The sequence below is a fragment of the Rhinopithecus bieti genome, unplaced genomic scaffold (genome assembly GCF_001698545.2).
Source record: "Rhinopithecus bieti isolate Rb0 unplaced genomic scaffold, ASM169854v2 scaffold_20477, whole genome shotgun sequence".
Classification (NCBI taxonomy): Eukaryota; Metazoa; Chordata; class Mammalia; order Primates; family Cercopithecidae; genus Rhinopithecus; species Rhinopithecus bieti.
The window spans coordinates 46,425-66,239 of record NW_016810038.1 but is presented as its reverse complement, the minus strand read 5'-3'; the positions used below and the strand labels follow the sequence as shown (position 1 = coordinate 66,239).

At 57.2% G+C, this 19,815-nt stretch overlaps 1 protein-coding gene across 1 annotated transcript in view; it reads left to right on the top strand.

The window, feature by feature from the left end:
- LOC108541616 (cadherin-4) overlaps positions 1-19,815 on the top strand; it is a gene marked incomplete at its 3' end in the record, with an annotated part of 687,309 nt that overhangs the window by 623,104 nt on the left and 44,390 nt on the right. The window contains exon 7 of the mRNA XM_017891180.1: positions 11,169-11,341. Coding sequence (XP_017746669.1) covers positions 11,169-11,341 — 173 coding nt within the window. The remainder of the gene's footprint in view (positions 1-11,168; positions 11,342-19,815) is intronic.

The following is a 19,815-nucleotide window of genomic DNA, read 5'->3' as shown; positions in this document are numbered from 1 at the left end:
TGTAGGGAGAGCCCAGCCTCAGCCTGACCCTGGGGGCAGCTCACAAGCCTCGATGACACCTCAGATGTGTCCCTGCGCTAGCTCCTAATGCTCCCAAGGTGGACTCGTTCTGCAAAACGGACAGGAGTCCATGAGGACCTCCTGGGGGTGGGCGGGGGGGGGGCGCGCGGTCCTTGATGGACAGGTGGGGTCCACACAGGCGCAGAGGGAGGCAGATGACTGCCAGGCCCACAGTGAGGCCAGGCATCTTGCCCAGGGCAGGAGGGCAGTGGACAGCCAGCCTGCCATCCATCCTGCCAGGTCCCCTGGACCCCTCACGCCCCGTCACTGCCCAGTGACTGTTTTCCACTACTGTCCCCTGCAGTGTCAGAGAACGAGCTCTCAGGGCTCGGGAACTCACCCAGGCTCTCAGCATTTCTCCAACTGCCCAGGGAAAGACACCTCCTTATTGATGATTTTTAAACTAAAAAGGGCTCTAATCGGGAAGCGGTACTTCCTCTAACCCCTCGTAACTGCGTGGGGGCCTATATTATACGTTTTGAAATTAATGTCATTTTAAAATATTAAAAAGCAGGAAAATCTGCATGCTGCAGATGAAGTCAAAGAGACCTTCATCTATACAGCACTGAGTTTTTGCTTAAATAGATTATTCTATTAGTGGGCCCCGTTTATTTATTTATTTTATTTCTGTGCCGGTGGAAGTTCCCCGGAGGTTAATGCACAGATGGCACTAGATACTTGAAAGTCGTCTGAATATTAAGAATTTAAATCTCTAGCCTCAGTGATTTGAGCAGAAAGCCAATTATGGGGCTGAATTAGTTTTCAAATTAAACTGCAATTGAAGGCTTGTGAAATTAAACCTTTAAGGCGCATGGCAGCGTTGGTACATGAATTCCAAGAAAGAACCGAGCCTGGCAGCCTCCGCTGTCTCCCCCTCTACCTGTTAGCGCAATTCACAAGGAGGTGTCCAGCATCTCCTGCATGAAAGACGAGGCTGCTCCTCACCTGCAGCCAGGGAGGGGATGCTGTCCTGACTCACTGCTTCATTGATGGGGAAATATTCACGTCTGTCTACTGGGGGAGAAAGAGGTGGGAAGAGGCCTCCAGAGAAAGCCCTACAAAGATGGTTTCCTTATTGATCTCAAAGCCCATGGGGCAGGAGAACTCACCTGAGCACCCCAGGTTAGTGCAGATGCCACTGGGTGACCATACCTCGGCAGAGGGCACAGGTGAGGGACTGCTGGCCGCGTCTTTCCTGCGGGGAACCCAGTTTCTGCAGCTTTACAGCCTCTGTGGAATGGAGCCCCGCAGGACTCGCACTCGAGCGTGGCCCAGATCCTGCATTACTGGAGAAGTGAGAGGGTCAGTGGCGACATGGGGGTCCAGGTTCCCACCTTCCCAGACACCGGAGCCAGCCCCGCTCACAGCACAGGAAGGAGGCCAGAGGGACAGGGCAGCTCTAGGTGCAGAGGAGGAACCGAGGCTTTCAGAGGTGAAGTGAGGGTGCGGAGCAGGAGGCTGGGATGGCTGCCCTAGTGCTGAGCACCCCCTGGTCTCCAAAGTCACCCAGGGCCACGGAGACTCCTGCAGATGGAAAGAGGCCCCCGTCTCCTCCCAGCCTTGCCAGCAGGGGTTTCCGGACACTGCCTGCCTCAGCTTCAGCTTAGCCCCTGGGCAGGTGGACTGGAGCCCCCTCAATTCACATCCATCCAGAACTTCAGAATGTGACCTTATTCAAAAATAGTTATTTGCAGACATTTTGTCAAGATGAGACCAGCAGGGTGGGCCCTGAATCCAATGACCATTTTCCTTCTAACAAGAGGACAAGACACAGGACCGGGCCCAGGATGGTGGAGGCAGAGGCTGGAGTGACGCGGCCACAAGCCCAAGAACACCCAAGCTGACCGATGCCCCCACCCCAGGAGCTGGAAGGGCCAGGGCGGGGCTGCTGGCGCTGAGCCCTGTGCTGGTGCCGCCTCCTGGCCGCTGGAACTGACAGGGCCAGTTCTGTTGCCTCAAGCTGCCATCTGCGGTGCTTTGGCACAGCAGCCCAGGAGACCAATGCAGTCCCTTTTGGGAGAAGCCTGGGGACCCCCCCTGGTTTCACCCACTTCCCTCCCCATGCAGCCAGAAACCCCATCCATCCAATATCCCCCCACTTGGAGCCTGTGGGGGACTCAGCGCATGATCCCAGAAACACGAGAAAACGCATTGCCGGGGAGGGCTGTGTGACCCAAGCCATGGAGACCCAAGCCCAAGATCCCAGGATCCTGGAGCAGCCACTGTGGCTCAGGGACTCCAGACACGAGGGGCCCATGGATCCAGTGAGGTCAGGGGCACGGCGGCTCCCTCTCCAGGACACACTCACTCAACTCCCAGAGCCAAGCCTTTTCGCCAGCACGGACAGCACCCATGAGAGGACCGAGGGGGAGGTGGCCCCAGCTTCCTAGGCAGACCCTTATGAGACAAACCCGATTATCTCCACCCATCATTCCCTCCTGAATCCGCTGACAAACCAGCCCTGGTGAGTTCACTGGGGCCTCCCAGGGCACGGCCAAGCACAGCAGCTGTCCTGTTGCCCTTGACCCCTGGCTATGGTCCTCTCTGGGGCTGCACGGGGCTGCTCTCCTGCCCTGTCACCCACCTGAGCCCTGGCTTTCTCTCCAGTCCTCTGTGCAGCAGAGCCTTCAGGGCTCTGTGCCACACCTGGAGGATTTTCTGCCTAAATCCACCCCTGAGTGGATTCGAGGCACCCTTGTGACCTTCAGTCTGTGTGTGCCCAGACCTCATGCCTGGACCCCTGCCTGGCCTCTCCCTGTGCTCCCACCCCTGCCCCTGCCCCTGGCCCCCAACAGCTCTGCCAGGTACCCCTCCCAGACGCCCTGCATCCCTCGCTGCACTCAGCGGAAGGCAGTGAGCTGACTTCCTTGCTAGTTAGTGTAGGTGATGGACTGACTTCCTGGCTGGTTAGTGTAGGTGATGGACGGACTTCCTGACTGGTTCGTGTAGGTGATGGACTGACTTCCTGGACTGGTTACTGTAGATAATGGGCTGGCTTCCTGAATAGTTAGTATAGATAATGGTTGGCTTCCTGGACCGGTTAGTGTAAATGATATCTGGCATCCTGGCTGGTTAGTGTATGTAATGGGTTAGTTTCCTGGGCTAGTTAGTGTAGATGATAGCTGGCTTCCTGGCTGGTTAGGGTAGATGGTAGCTGGCTTCCTGGCTGGTTAGGGTAGATGGTAGCTGGCTTCCTGGCTGGTTAGGGTAGATGGTAGCTGGCTTCCTGGCTGGTTTGTATATGTAATCGGTTAGTTTCCTGGGTTGCTGCTGCAGGTGTGGTCAGAATCCTATTTTTATATTTGGTCTGGTCATTGCTTGTGTTTATACTGAACATCTTCGTAGTGCCTGGGATTATACGGTACCCTGTCACCACCAGCATCCTGGCCCTGAGGTCGTCAAGGGACAAGTGTTTCCTGCCCAGAGGACCCTCAGTTGTTCTGCTGTGGCCACACCACCCCCTGGCATGGGGTATTTTGTTTATGAGCTTCAGCCCCTGGGGTATATACAACCAAGGTCTCAGTGCTTGGCACAGAGTGGATGTTCAGTAAATATGTGTTCCAGGCCCCACTCTGCTCTCAGAAACGATGTCAACGTGGACAGCCAGGGTTTTCCACACCTGCGATTTGTTCCTTAGGATAAGCTCCTAGCAGCAGATTTGCTGAGCGGGCACATTTTGAAGGGTTTTGTGTATGTACAACCAAACCGCCTCTGAGAAGCTGAGGCCGCCCCCTCCCCCCAGAGGCCATGGAAGGTGCCAGCTGCTCTCTGTGCCATCGCGATTAGGTACCATCATTATTTTAAAGTAGCTTTTGCACATTTGACATGTGGAAAATGTCTTCCTTTCATTTCTTTGATCAATAATAAAGTTGATTTTAAAAAGAAGGAGAAGCAGCAGAAAGCCCATCTGTGTTAAAGATGTAGGATCCAGCCCCTTTGGCAAGAGGGCTGCACCCCAGCGTTCCAGCTGGTGTGTTGGGTGTGGGACGGTCGGTGACTTCTCTGCATTTTGCCTTTGAATGTTTCCCAGTGAGCGTGTGCTAGTTACCGTGAGTGTATTTTATTTCTGCATCCAGAAAAGAATTCTCAAAAGTATATCATTTGGCCTTAAAAAGCAGATTCCTGAGCGTAGCAAAAAGCAAAAAAGGGTAGATGCTTAGATGTAGCGTGTTTCTGTAGTTAGCCAGAAAGCAATGAGCAGTTGTTGTGGCCAGAGAGTGGGATACTGAGCCACCTCCCAAGGAGGAGCCCTGCCATCACCCTTTCCCAGGAAGGGGACGATGCAGATGGCTGGGGTGGGTTCTTAAGAGCAGTGTCCATCCTCAGGAAGTATCCAGTGAGGAACCAGCAGGAGACGGATGGAGCAGGCCAGCGTCTCGACTCCCAAACCCACAATGGGCCATAAACCTCGCTGTTGTCAGCCTTAAGGCAAACCAGGCGGGTATCCCTCCATGCTAAGCGGTGTCCTCCATGCTGGGCGGGTGTCCCCTCCACACTGGCCGGGTGTCCCTCCACTCTAGGCAAGTGTCCTCCTCCCTGGCCGGCCGGGTGCTTTCCTCCTGTGCTGGGGCTGCCTCTCCTCTTGTCACCTGGTTTCCCTACCATGTATTCCAGGTGCACACGCACACACACCTGGTTCCAGAACACTCGCTCTGGGCACATGCACGTTTGACTCTGAGCCTGGGATTTTGAAGCCCTGCTCTTCCTTCCTGAAACACTGACACCCTGGCTTTACCAGTCCAGGCACTGGGTCAGAAGCAGAGGACCTCCCCTCAAAGAGCTTATGATAGGCCGGGCACAGTGGCTCATGCCTGTAACCTCAGCACTTTGGAAGGCCAAAGCAGGTGGATCACCTAAGCTCAGGAGTTCAAGACCAGCCTGACCAACATGGAGAAACCCCGTCTCTACTAAAAATACAAAAATCAGTCGGGCATGTTGGTGCATGCCTGTGATCACAGCTACTTGGGAGGCTGAGGCAGGGGAATCAGTTGAACCCAGGAGGTGAAGGCTGCAGTGAACCAAGATTATGCCACTGCACTCCAGCCTGGGCAACAGAGTCAAAAAAAAAGAGTGAGAGCTCATGATAAAATTGAGCCCAAGTAAACTGGGGGTTCCTGGGTGCCCCTCACGTTCTCCTCCTCCCCACAGGCCTCTCCTCCTGTGCCCTGGAGCTGGCCAACTGCTCTAAGTACAGGATTTGCCTCCTGAGGCAGGAGGCGAGCAGAGGAGGGCACCACGGCGTTGGTTTAAAGCCATTACTGTCTTGAGTTAATGAAGAGCTAATGTGATAAAAGCCACTACGAGTTTCTAATGAGCAGCCCTTTCCATGGGGGAGAGGGGGGTGCTCAAACTAAGGCAGCTCACAAGGTGTGATGCACCTGCCAAGGTGAGCTGAGTTTCGATGACTCCGGCCATCTCAGAATGTCCAGGCTCTTCTCTGTGAGGAAGACATTCTGTTTTTGCAAAAACTCCACCAACTGGAAATGGGGATATTGTTGCTTGCATCAGATGTAAAGGTGCAATTATTTGTAACCAAAAAGCAGGCAGAGACTTGGACCCCTGATCAGTATCTGATTAGTGCTTGGTTAATGAGCATAAACCACAGAATGGATCGGCCCCTTAAGTCAGACACATGGAGTTTGCACACTGGAGGACTCGGGTCTGGGTCACCAGCTCATCCCATGGTGGGGGTGCAAAGGGGATTCATCCACACCAGGACTCTTCCCAGGGCAGGCATCCTGGGGCCATCTGTGTTCCCTGGTACAGGGACATGGGAATGCTGTAGGTGGGAGGGAATTAAGGCTAAGGGAACACTCGAGAGCTGTCGGCCTGAGCAGGACCTCTGAGGAGTCAGAGGGGAGGCAGCCAGGCTGGTTCCTGCCGCAGAGGCCCAGCTTCTAATGGGGCAGGGCCGACGGGTGAGAGGCACAGACAGCCTGGGAGGTGGGGACCCGGACAGTTCCACAGTATTCAGGATCATAGACAATGAGGGGAAGCGCCAGCATCTCAACTCCCAAACCCACAACGAGCCACAAACCCCGCTGTCGTCAGCCTTAAGGCAAACCGGGCTGGTGTACCTCCATGCTGGGCGGGTGTCCTCTCCACGCTGGCTGGGTGTCCCTCCATGCTAAGCGGTGTCCTCCACGCTGGGCAGGTGTCCCTCCTCACTGGGCGGGCGTCCCCGCACGCTGGGCGGGTGTCCCTCCACGCTGGGCGGGTGTCCCCCCACACTGGCCAGGTGTCCTCCTCCCTGGCCGGCCGGGTGCTTTCCTCCTGTGCTGGGGGTGCCTCTCCTCTTATCACTTGGTTCCCCACCATGTACTCCTGGGGAGAGGGCAGGAGATGGGGAGCTCTGCGCAGACGTGGGGAAGCCCCATCCCAGCCGGGCACACCTGGCCCCCACTGAGCCACGCCTCCAGCCGTGGCACCCGCAGCTCACAGCCTGTGGTGGACACACAAAGCCTCTAAATATGGCAAACGTGGCAAGTGCCTTCAAGGAGCTCAACTTATTGAATGAAGGACTGGCCTTTATTCTGAGACTAAGTCTTTCCTGTGATTTTAGTGGTAAAATATTATTTTCCTTTCATGAAACATTTGAGCTAGATGTGTACTTTAAAGTCTTCCCTTGGTAGAACTAGAAGTTGGCAACCCTATATTGGTTCCCCTGTATTTTTAAAAACCAACGTTGTCACTGAAATCCAATAAAAGAGCGTACAGCAGGGGTCGCCAAACCCAGCTCAGCACCTGCTTCTGTGAATGGTTTGATGGGAACACAGCCGTGCCCATTGCTGGATGCGTCCTCTCAGGCTGTTTCTCTGCAGCATTGAGGAGTTGGAACAGAGAATGTGTGACTGCAAAGCCTGACATACGTACTGCTGGCCCTTTACAGAAAGTGTCTGCTGGACCCTGGAGGAGACTGTGGCTGCTTTCAGTCTGGGTCTAGCAGAGCTCACTGGACCCAGCCACGTTCCTCCTCGTGGGACTCAGTTTCCCCGTCTGTCAAAAAAGGAGGTGGCCATAGTCAGGGTTCCAAAGGTCTGTTTCCAGCCACCGTCTGACTTCCCATTCCACGCATCCCACGTGGCCCCTCCTCAATGCCAAGCCCTCTCACCTCCACATCCTGGTCCCTGAGCCTCCAAGGGGTCTTGGTCCTCCTCCATACATGAAATCACACAGCAGCGGGCCCCTCCTGCTGAGGGACTGCTTGGAGGAGGCAGCCTCGATTGGCGGGGGAGGACCTCCTGCCTGGCCTTCGGGAACTGGAGAGTCCTTCAGGACAGATCAGCTGGAAACGCCATCCCACATTCCATCCCGAGTGGGGAGAGCTTGGCCCCAGTGGGCAGGGGGTTCACGTGATGTCGTGAGGTTATCTGAGCTCCGTGGAGGCGGAGGAGAGGGGCATCTGGGGTGGGAGGTTCTCAGCCATTCTGACAAAGTGATTTCTCAGTGACGTGATGGACTAGGGCAGGCGCTCAAAGGGAGCACGCGGGTCTCTGCCTCACAGCGGATCAGTAATCCTGAGGTGCTGGGAGTCCTGGGCTGAATCGCTGTCCCTCCACCTCCCCCAGCCAGTAGGGCTGAGTGGAGAAGAGCTCCACGCCCAGATCCTGGACCCCAGCCCTGCTCCACCACTGTCCGATGTGTGATTGGCCCAAGTTCCTGCATGGGGGCAGCAGGCTGCCTGTGAGATTTATCTGAGACCTGACAAACCCACGCACAAAAGGCCCTCGGGCCAGCTGGGCACAGGGTGCGGGCCCAGGAATGGCAGTGAGGGGCTGGGGCAGGGTGAGGAAGAGACCAAGGCAGTCAGACAGGCTCTGCATTCCCATCCAGCCCAAGAGACCATCATTCTCATAAACCAGGCCGGCCGTGCTGCTTTCAGCGAGTACAACAGACGGCACCTGGTCCCTTCTTCCCTCACTGGTCAGGGCTTTGCTTCTCTCCCTCCACCTTCTCCATGTCCCTGCCATCATCCCGCCACCCCCACCATCACAGCTGCAGGGCCCCTTTCTGTGCCACGCATGTGGATCCTCACAGGTTTCACAGACGACAACGCCAGGGGCCACAGGTGGAGGGAACAGTGAGTGCTTCGGGAAGCTGGAGTGGTTTCTCCCTTTGACTTTCTGAACCAGATGAGCCAAATGCAGTCACCACCAACCCCACGACTTTCCCAGCGCTGCCCTGTCGTAGAGATGGGTGGTTTCAAATAGTGCCTGATGTGCCAGCGTTGGCCTCACTTGCTCGGGGATGCCTGGCTTGACGAAGGCTGAACATCAGTGACGCTGCCCTGGTCAGACCCACCGTCCACTTTGCAAATGAAATTCTGCAGGCGTTTGTTCGGATGTTTTCATAAGCAGCTTTAAAACCCTCACAAGGCAAAGTTATTTTTGTTTGTACAAGTCATATTCCTTAGATGCACCAGTGTATTTATCCTTTATATAAACGTTATGTGTATGTATATTTATAGGAGCTGTGTGTCTGTGTGTGTGTACCTATGAGACAGAGAGACAGAGACAGAGACAGAGCTCCTCATATCTTTCTGCATTTCCGAGGTGCCCTCTAGGATCATTTTCCTTCCGCCCGTATTTCCTCTAGTGTGGGTCTCCAGGTGGCAATTTTTTTGTTTTATCATTTATCACATTTAGTGTCTACTTTTCCCTTTTATTTTTGAAAGTTTTTTTCACTGAGTCATGAACTCCAGGTTCCTCGTGAGTTCCTCGTGCTCCATTGTTTTCCAGCTTCCATCAGTCCTGTTGAGAAGTCAGCTTGCAGTCTTCTCATTGCCACAGTGAAAGTTTTGTGCTCTTTTAAAAAGGAGGCTATGTATGATGTGATCCCTCTCCACGAACGATTCATTTCTGCTGCCAGTAGTGGACACTAACAACCACAGAGAACCTCAGCCTGAGCAGTTAGCTCTGTGCGTGTGTTCAGACTGCTCCTTCCCAGCTCACCCTCGCTCCTGGGGTGCTGCACTTCCAGGTTTTCCTCTTAGGAAAACGCAGAGGAAGCCAGCACAGAGGCATGGGGCTGCCTCTTTAGAGGGGAGTATGGTTGGGACCAGGCTTGTGGTGGGGACATCGTGATGGGGGCAAGGATCATCAGGGTGGGGTCCCCAGTTCCAGAGGTGGACGGTCACCAGGCCGTGGCCCCTCCCACCCATTTGCTCACCACATAAATGCATCTATTTTATTGACCTGTAATTCACATGCCATGCTCTTTAACGTGCTCCTGCCTCTGCTTGCTTTTCTGTGTTTTCATGAAACGTGTCTGCTGTGAGAATTTTGCATTCAGTAGAAGCTGAAAGCTGAAGCAAACTCCTAGTCCAACACACCCAAGCTTCCCCTGCATCCCAGCTGGGCTTGTCCTGCCTGGGTGGAAGGCCAGAGTGCGGGTCTTCTCTGCAGGGCTGCAAAGGGAGGGCGAGGTAGGGGAGGGGTGGAGGGGGAATACTCCCTGCCTGCTCTGGGGTCCTGGAAATAAATAGTAGCTTCGGGCTCCTCGCGGACCCTGCCTCCTGAGCATGAGGCTGCCCTGCACCCTGGGCTTCTGGCACAGTCTGGCAAATATCCAGCAGAGCATCTGTGTGCCAGGTCTCAGGGACAGCATGGACCCAGCCCCACCCTTGTGGCTGTAATCCCACAGGGGACACAGACATTAAGCAGACACACAGCTGTTTCAATGCAGGTGAGATGAGGATGCACAGGGCCCCATGACTCAGTCCAGAGGGCCAGGAAGGGGTTTTGGGGATGAGGAGGAGTTGGCCAGGTGGAGGAGAGGGAAGAATGTTCCAGATGCAGAACAGATTGTGCAAGATCCCAGGGCTGGTGTGGTGAGAGTCCTTCATCTCATGCACACAGGAATGAGCACCTCAGGTCTCTCTAAGGGCCCCCCGCATGACCAGCAGCCCCGTCAGCCAGGGGAGGCACTGTGCGGGCAGAGGCTGCACCATCCCCAGAGCCCAGCAAGGCACCGGCAGCCCTCCTCTGTGCATGAACACTGCAGGGCCAGTCACTCGAGCTTTCAGGGTTCTGGGGCATCTCAGGCAGCCACTAGGATGAGCTGAGCACACACGTGTGCAGAGCCGGGGCAGGAACACTGGAAGGTAGCGGGCAGAGTCCAGCCCCAAGACTTCCAGGTGGGAGAGCCCGCCGTGCCAGCGTCAGGAGACAGCAGTTAGGAGCTCACGGAGAGGGGCCTCCACCGGGCACAGTGCTAGCTCAGAGTTGGTGCTCATTAGGCAGTGACTAAAGCCCCCACCCACCACTGCTCCCAGCAGAACTTGGCCCGCAGACCTGGAGATGCTCTGAGGCCACAGGGTGGGGTGTGCTGATGCAGTCCCTCCCCAGGGCAGGAAAGGCTGCTCGGCCAAGGGGAAGCCAAATGCCATTCTCAGGAAGTGGGGAGTGTACCAGTGTGCACCGTAGACCTCAACCCCCGTGTGTCCATGAGGAAACTGAGGCACCAAGCTGAGAGAGCGCATGGGCAGCTCCCTGAGCCCCTCTGAAATGCCAGCGGCCCCCAGTCCCACGGCACCCCCAGATGTGCTCCATCTGACTGAGTCCCACAGGCACAGCCTCCCGGCTAAGCGGCCCCTTCTAGGTTTGTTTTCCACTGTGTCCTCTGCGGTGTTTATTATACAGCTTCTGTGTATCCAGACCTATAACAGGCCCTGCTTCAGCGCCTCTGAGTCCCTCCCTTTAAGCCCAGCCGGGCTGGGTTCCATGTGGGAGTGGAGGCAACTTGGAGGCGCTGTTGGGACCTCAGGCCACCTGGCTCCAGGCCTGGTCCTGCTGCCCCATGCTCTGGAAGCTCACAGAAGTTCTTCCTGCTCTGAGTCCTGGTCTTCCCCAGCTGAAAAAGGAAGAGGTCAGAGCAGATGACCTCAAAGGAACCTCGAGCTCTAGAAGAAATCCTTCCATGATTCTATACAGTGGGGGCAGAGTCGGCAGGTGCACTAACACCACCTCTGAGTACACCAAGAGGAAGAGGGTTCCACTTTGCCAGACTCACGGAGAGCTCTGCGGTCGAGGGGCCTCTGCCCAGGTGTGTGCGGGGGCGGCAGCCTGTGGTGCATGCTATCCCCATCTGAGCTGCTGTCTCTGTTCCAGGAACCTACGTGATGACCGTCACGGCCAACGATGCTGACGACAGCACCACGGCCAACGGGATGGTGCGGTACCGGATCGTGACCCAGACTCCGCAGAGCCCGTCCCAGAATATGTTCACCATCAACAGCGAGACTGGAGACATCGTCACAGTGGCGGCTGGCCTGGACCGAGAGGTGAGGCGGAGCGGGGTCTGTGTGCAGGCGGGTGAGCTCCTGGTCCCCGCAGGACGCCCACAGGACCCTCGGGGAGCCTCTCTAGTGGCACAGTCGGGGAATGATCAGAAACCTCCCCAGTGTCACTCTCTTGCCATGGGACAGACTCAGCAAAGGAGGCTCTGGAGCACTCACCACTGGCTGCTGTGGGGAGGCCTTGTGAGATTTCCAGAACAGGCCCTGCTGGTGTGTGTGGTTATGGGTGGAGGCCTCAGAAAAGCAGGGACCACCCGCTGGGGTCTCGGGGTCTAGCCACAGCGGCACTTGGGCTCTGGGGTGCTCTGACGGCCCCTCTCAGGACCTGAACACACACACCTGCCTTGAAACCCACCCCTTCTGGACCTGGCGCCTTCGAGGAGGCCCACCCCACCTAGGCTGCGGCAGCCTGGCTGTGATGAAGGGGCATGGAAAAGCAGGGCTTTTCACACAGGCGGAAACCATCACAGCCAAATATATGGGCTGCTGGTTGGTGCCGGGTTCCATGTACCCCCACCTCCTGCACTGTCCTGCGGCCCCACAAGGCTTTTGTGACAGAGGCCTCCCTCCCCCTCTTCATCTCCAGTGCACGCCCCACTCAGAGACAGACCCCAGAGGGACGCCCTGGGCGGTGGGTGAGGTCGGGGGCCTGCTTCTGCTCTGAAGCCTGCCAAGTGCAGGTGCATCTCCAGTCCCTGGAAGATTCACCACCAGCTCCTGGGGCTGAAAGTGCCCCCCAAGCAGCCCCTTGAGTCCCCAGGCGCCCAGGACAGGGCATCGCCTGCCTTCCCCATCTCCAGGTCTCGCTGTCTGGTCTCCTGTTTGCACTGTGCCCACAGAACCAGCATCATTCCAGGAGTAATTTACCCTCTAAGACATTTGGCTCCCAGGAGCCAGTAGAGCCATCTCACTGGGCTCAGAGCCAGCAGCGTCCTGCCCGCGGGAGGCTCGTTTCCAGAGGCCACAGCGCCGCTTTCTGGCAGCTCCTCGGTCTTGCTGGCCTCGACTCTCCCGCTCCGAGTCAGCGGCTTCTGAGTGCGTCACGACCCTCAAGCTCTGGGTGCGCAGGGACCCCACTGCAAGCTGGGGCTGCCAGCTGGTCACCGGGGCTTGCTGGTGTCGCTTTTAGGGCTGGGGCTGGCAAGGAAGTGGCAGGTTCTTCTTCCTGGTTTGGGGCTGTGGGCCTCCAGTTTCTGCCTCAGCTCCAAAAACCAGGACTCACCTGCGGTGCCGTCTTCATCCCCGCCTTTCAGATCAACCAAAGCCAAGCTGCAGCCTGGGAAATGCCACCCGTCCTCATCCCTGGGAACAGCACAAAGGGGTTTTCCTGCACATTCCTAAATCGTAAGGAGGTGGTGCTCAGGATAGCACATGGGGGCAGACAGGCCACTTGGGAGGTAACTCTCGGCAGCGTGTGGCTTGCGGGGAAGGCGAGGTGGCCCCGGGGTGGGCAGGGGCTCGGGACTCAGACCTGCGCGGCAGGGGACATTGGCAGCCCCAGCCGTGGCGCCTTTCATCTGAGAGACAGGAGGGTGATGATGGCCTCGGACTCCAGGGATCGAGATGGAGTCGCGTGGCAGGCAGCGTGAGGGCTGGCACAAGTGGCACAGGCAGGGACTTCTGATGCAGGATTTACATAAATATTTCTTAGAGTGATGTTGGCCAGAATGCCCGGGGCTCCGAGTGAGCTGCGGTCAGTCCCAGCACCTTCACCCAGGACTGCAGGATCTGCTGAGGCCCTGCCGCCCTCCAGTGGCCAGGAACAAGCGCCCGCTGCGCTCGGACAAGGCTCTGCAGTGGAGCTGCGCCTGGCCCTGGTCCTGTCACTCAGCTAGGGAGACGATCCGTGGGCCCATGACCGAGTCCGGAGTGCTGTTAGTGAGGCCCACACAGATGTGGAAGAACCAGATACCGTCCCTCATCTCCTCTGTAGCCTGGGGTCCCCGCCTGCCCTGGGGAGAGAGGGCACCCCCCGTTTGCCCCTCCCACACACACCTGTGAGTGGCTGGTTTCCACAGGCGGGTGCCTCTCCAGCGTGTTTGCACAGCTTTTGGCAGAGCAGGTGGTCTGACCGGACCAGGTGCGTGCAAGCCTCTGCCCACACACTCCTGCACACGTGATGCTCCAGAGGTACAGATGGGATGGCACGGCTGCCAGCTGTGTCCAAGGAGAGGACAGGACAGCCGAGCAAGGGTCAGGCCCGTGGGCGCCAGCACCTCTGGGATGGCCCCTTGCAGGGGCAGGGGCAGGGGTTACCTAGAGCCCACAGGCTGCACCATCTGCGAGCCGGCAGCTGCTGGTCTGTGATGGGGAAAGCGCAGGGGCAGAAAGGGCCGTGGCGACGCTCAGGGAGATCTGATGTGGCCTCGCCCTCCAGTCCCAGTGCAGGAGCAGGGCTGGCTGCATGCTGGCCCCAGGAAACTGTTCTCTCCCTACTCTATATTGGCTGCGAAGGAGCAGCGTCCAATTGGAGAGGCAGCTGGTTCTATTGAGCAACCGGAGAACCGGGAAGGGGGAGGTGTTCACAGGGTTGGGTGCCTGCAGGGGAGGCATGCAGGGGTGCGGAGGGTTCCAGACGCGTAGACGCTGTCCATGAACACACCTCTTCATACATCGCATGTACAACGTGGCAGCAGTCTTCCCTTAGGGCAGGGGTTTTCTTACTATAATGATAAGCTGGGGATCTAAAGGGGACCATAGGCTGCCTGCTCTGGCCTGCACTGGTTTCATGTCGGTCCGTACTCCCTCTGGTTTCCGACGGGGTCGAGGGGCTCCCGGTGGCTTCGGGACCATCTGGTCTCCTTCAGCACAGATGTCTATAGATAAAGGGACTAAAGACAAACAGCTAAAGCTTTCTCACTGCAGGGTAGAGGGCTGGGAGGGCTGGGGGACTTTGTAGTTTATATTGTAGGAAAGAATATCTGATATTTTCCAGGCTGAAAATACATATAGGCAACATCCGTGGACCCCTCTTCATAGCTGAAAATCTTGCAAGGCCCGGCAGTCCGTGTGGGTGCAGGCTCTGACCCTGGGAGGGATCAAGAGCGCCATGGAGCCCACAACACCCTGGGGTTCCCCCAGCTGTCCCACCGGAGGGACACCCCTTGGCCTCCCTGGGCCTGGCATTCCTGTGGGCATGTCAAGGCCCATGATAGGGACGGTGCCCAGCCTCCTGGGCTTAGCTCCCCCTGCCCCTACAGATCATGGCAGCTCGGCCAAGGGAGGGCCAGCAGCCCCAGCCACCCAGAGACCTCCCCACCCACTGACCAGGCCCCAGTGAGGCCGACCCGGCAGCTGGACCCCCTGCCCAGGCTGGACACCGAGGTGAGGCGGAGCCAGCCTGCTCCCCAAGGCCCACAGCAGACACCCGCCCCCCGCCGCCCCCATCAGCAGCTTCAGCGTGACCTGCAAAATGTTGCAAATGAAATGCTCGTTTAAAAGCCATTAGAGGTGTGGTTGACAGACAGAGATTTATGAAGATTGAGGGACATGAGGAGACGCTGGTGTTGCGGGTGCTGGCGTTCTCCGCTGTGTGTGTCTGGGGACGTGAACAGCCTGGCTTCTATCCAACGGGAGGCCCCGCCTCATGCATGTCAGGCGCGGTGTGCTGGAGAGGGTGTCCCGTGTCTTCCTCCAGGGCTTGTCAGGAGCGTGGGTGGTGTGGCTATTCTCCTTGATGACCTTCAGCTGCTAACATGCGATTCCAGGAAGATCCATTTCTGTCTCCTGTTTCTGTCTCATGCGTGTGAAACAAGCTGGTTGATGCAGTGAAGCCTGGGACCCCCATGTGGACGGGCGTCACGGGGGGACAGCAGAGCCATAGTCCAGGGGCTCAGGGGACGGTTGTGGGGCTGGACTTCGGGGCCATGTCCCCTGAAACATCCCTGGGGTGCACTGTTTGACAACACGTCTTCGGCTGGGAGGACCCCTGGCCTTCCTCAGACCCCCTGGCAGGGGATGGGGTGTAACCCAAAAGAGGCCTGGCCCCAGGCAGATCATGATAGGGTCATCACCAGGAACCAGCCAGGCACAGGGGCCCCAGAGGGAGGCCTGCGTGGACAAGATGGGCGTGGTCACTCCAGAGAGGACAACAGGCTCTGGCCTGCTTGAGCAGCCGGGAGCTGAGCTGCAGGCCTGGGGCAGCTGGGGCAAGGCCAAGGCCCCATCATGGCCGTGATGTCCTCATTCCCAGCCACGATCAAAACAAGACCTTCATGAGCAGCATGTGCCCGGCAGCAGGACCCCTCCCACCTTCTGTTTGCCCTGCCCCTTTCAAACCGAGCCCAAGCTTAGAACATCCAGGTCCCTGAGCTGCTCCCTCCCCAGGTTCGATGCAGCCCCTGGCTGGAAGGTGGCTGTGCGTCTTGAATCTGAGACAGACCCAGGCGTGGCCTGCAGCTGGCTGCATTTGGGTACAGAGACAGTGTTGGGTGCCCTCAGGGCTCCTGGTGAGCAGAACCAAAGGTGTTCATGTCATTTCCACATTATTTTCCTTGTGCAAACGTGTCTCTTTCTCCTTCTAAGGGCACCAGCTCGAGGGCTTCTATTAGAGACGCTGCCTCCAGCACGTAGCAGCCGTGTTCCCCAGGCCACCGTCTGGCCCCAAGTCTTCAGCAGCCCCTCCCAGTGGGGACATTGAGGCAGGCTCCCCTTCCCGGACATGGAGAGGTCATCCCCTTGGGCCAGTCTCTGCAGCAGTTTATGGCATGGTCTCGGGGTCGTGGGTGACCTCTGAATCTGTGACCACTTGGCCGGAGGAGATGCAGGGCCCTGGCACTGGCCACCCCCATCTGCCCACTCAGCCATTCCAGGTCCTGTCTCCCGCCTTGGACACAGCCTCTCCCACTTTTTCGCCTTTGCCTCAGGATAGAAGTCCTGGAAGCTGCCAAAGACTCGGCAGGGTGTGCTGAGGCCGGAGCGCCCCGTGCCGGGGCTCTGCTTTCTGCGCAGATCTGTGCTTAGTGTTCAGAGCTGCCCTGCTCGTCATTCGCCCGCCTCCTGGGGAAATCCGAATAATGGTTTATGGTTAACCGCTTTTGCAGCAGAGGAAGCGCGGTCTCGAATTTTCAACAACAAACAGTAAAGCAACAACAAGTTTTAAGACAATGGCTCCAGGACCACTGTTGCCAGGCATTAGTAAACCCAGGTAGGCAGCCACTCACAGCAGCGTAGACGCCAAGCGAGCACCAGTTCAGCCCCCCGGGGCCCGGGCTTCGCCTGGCAGAGCCACTGCCCCCCTGGGCCCAGGCCTCCTGAGCCCGAGAAGCTGATTTCTGTCTGGCTTGGCCTATCAGAGAAGAGCACACATCGGGACCATTTCTCCACCAGCCCAGCTTGCCTTGCCTCGGCCGGACAGCTGCTCAGCCACTCTGAAAACGACACATCAGTAGTTCCTTTTTCTCTTCCTCCCCCTGTAAAAAGCTTCATCTCCCCTGCCCTTGTGCAACAAGCAAAGTCTTCAGGGGAAGCACCAGAGGTGCCTCCTCAGCACCAGCCTCCATCTGACAGAGTGAGTCATCTTTAGGAAGAAGAAAATCCGCAAACATCGTTGCCGCCGTGTCTAATTAGGCAGAGCTATGTAAATTGAGTGCTTCTACATGATTAAGATGTCAGGAGAGGCTTCGATAAGACCTGAGCGGTTCAAGTGTCTCTCGTGTACCAGCCGAAGATGCCCCACTTGCTAATCCTATTCATCTGGCGTTGTTTCCTAATTAGAATATCGATGGCCTAATGAGGAGGTGAACCTGCCGCCCGAGCCCCATTCTGAAGGTGAGAGTGGGCTCTGCAGACGCAGGCGTCGTTCCACTTGCTGTGCAGTGAAACTAGCACCCGGCCAGCGTTGTTCTCAGCGTCCCTTCCAGGCTGCTCCCGAGGACATTTATTTTGTTATTAGAAACTGGATCCAGCCTCCCGGTCCTATCACAAGAGGACTATCACCTGGTCACCTTCATCAGCTCGAAATTTCTTCCCAAACAAGGTGGGCCAAATTAATGATCTCCTGGTCTGAAATGATTCTGGGGAAAGCAAAACCCACACCTCCCCGAATGTCTTCGAGACCCTCCGTCCGCCCGGCGCTGTCATCGATGGACGGAGAGTGATAGCATGGCTTTGTTCTACTGCTCGGGATATCGTTCTCACCACCATCGACTTTAGTTAACGTATTCACATGATTCAGATTCCTGTAGAAAGTGTTCATCGTGACCAGAATGTCCCCTTTCCCTTTGAGAGCGGCGTGGCTTTCTGAAAGGCGTTTCTCCCTGGCAGCCAGCCTCTCGTAAGCCCCACCCAGAGGCGTCTGCCTGGGGAGGGCGGTAGCCTGGGGGAGGCGGGGTCAGCAGCTCCCACTGGCTGGGGTTTTGAATCTCTGTCATGGAACCCTGTTTTGAAGACACCGAATATGGCTATGTCGTCTTGGAGAAAACAAATATTAGCAATCGAGACACATCTGCTGCTGACCCACCTCGGGCCGGATTTGTGCCCCTGAAGTCTTCCTGATCTCCCCTCTGCCCCCTCCCAAAAGAAGAGAAGAGAGGGAAGGACAGTAGTGAAAAGGTGGACCCAGCCAAGGGGCCGTCATCTTGGGGCTTTGACCTCCCTCCAAAACAGAGGCCCCGACTCCTGAGTCACATGACGTCCCCCAAGTGTGGGGCACTGAGCAGCCCCAAGAGGACCCCAGGCCAGCAGGTCCCCAGGCACGCTGGGCAGTGCGTGCTCTGAAGTTGGGCCACACGTGAGCTGGTGCCCACCGCTGCTGTCCAAAGGTTTCTGAAGGCCAGAGCTGGCAGGTGTGGCCACCCAGCAAGGTGCCAGTGAGTTACAGAGCGAGGGCCCCCCAGACCCCAGGAGAGCAGGAATAGCGGTGCTAATGGTGACCTGGTTCCATGGGGGACCCTGGATGGCAGAGGAGGGGGCTGAGCCATAGGACGGCCCACGTGACCCCCAACCACTTCCTGACAAAAGGTCCCTCCCTGGTGAAGAAGCTGAGTGCCCATTACCTTGACCAGCATGTCGGGGCCCTGTGGCCACAGGGCATGAGTATCAGCCACGCTGAGCAGGGTCACAGCAGGGCAGGGTCAGGACAGCTCCTCCATCCACGGACGGCACTGGAAGATGCGCCTGCAGCCCCTGAGTGGATCTCCCACCGCCGGGCCACATGCACATGGAGTGGTCTCCGTGCCCCAGGAACCTGCACTGCAAGGGAAAGGGAGGAGATGGCCATGGAGTCTGAGAGGAGGCTCCATTCCATCCGTGGCATTTTGTAACCAAAGTGCCAAGGTGTTGGTCCGGGGCAGGGCTGCAGGAGAGGGAAGCGGTGGCTGCAGAAGAAATCAACCATTTCATGGTGCAGCTCCCCAGCAAGCCACTCCCGTGAACCGGACGCAACATGAACCGTGGCCAGAATTATGGCTCCATGTGGCAGCAGCGGCCAAGGCTCCCGCCTCAAAGCCTCCAGTGGTCAATTAGTTGACCGCTGTTCATCTGCCTTTGGAACTGGGCCCAGGTGACTGGGGTTGTAGCTGGAGCAGTGGCCAACATCTCCATCTGAGAAGGACCAGCGCCAGGCAGAGGGCAGGAAGAGGAGAGGGCAGCAGGTGGGGAGGAGTGAGAACCCATCACAGCTGAAAGTCCAGGTCCCCTGGGGGCCACTGGCCCAGCCACAGACCTGGCCCAATCAGCATCTGGACTGGGTTTAATTGTGGTCCCCAGAAAAGCTATGTCCACGCCCTGACCCCTGGCAAAGTGACCTTGTCTGGAAAAGGGGCCTTTGCAGATGTAAAGATCTGGAGATAAAATCGTCTGCATTGGGGTGGACCTTAAATCCTTATAGAGACAGAGGGAGACACAGGGGAGAAGGCGGCATGGAGACTGAGGCAGAGACCAGATGATAAGGCCACAAGCCAAGGGTGCCTGGAGCCTCCAGGAGGTGGAAGAGGCAGGATGGGTCCTCCCTCAAGTCCCTAGATGGAGCTGGGCCCTGCCCACGCCTCCACCTCGGACCTCTGGCCTTCTGGACTGCTGTTTTTAAGTCACCTCATTTGACAAGACCCTGACGGGAAGCGGCCAGACTCAGTCCCTTTTGCCAAGAAGCCTGTGTCTGGCTTTGTGACGAGGCTTTATCGGCACACAGCATGGTTGGCCATTTGTACATGCGCGGTGCCACACACCAGGACGGCACCATGACGTGAAAGCCAGGTTGGGAGGAAGGAACAGGGATTTCATCTGCATCCTCGGCGGCACGGCCCCTTTGTCGGTCAGATCCAGGGTCTCAAACCCAGAGACAGGTTCCACCACAGAGGTGCAGTTCGTATTAATCTTGTTTTAACTTGGCCAGTGTTGAAGCAGGAGATTTCTATTCAAATCCCGATTTCTGGATTCTCTTAAGATTCAGATCCTCTGGTCACACGGCCTACTTTCCTGCAAGGCTCCAGGAGGTCTGGGCTAAGGGAGTGACCACCCAG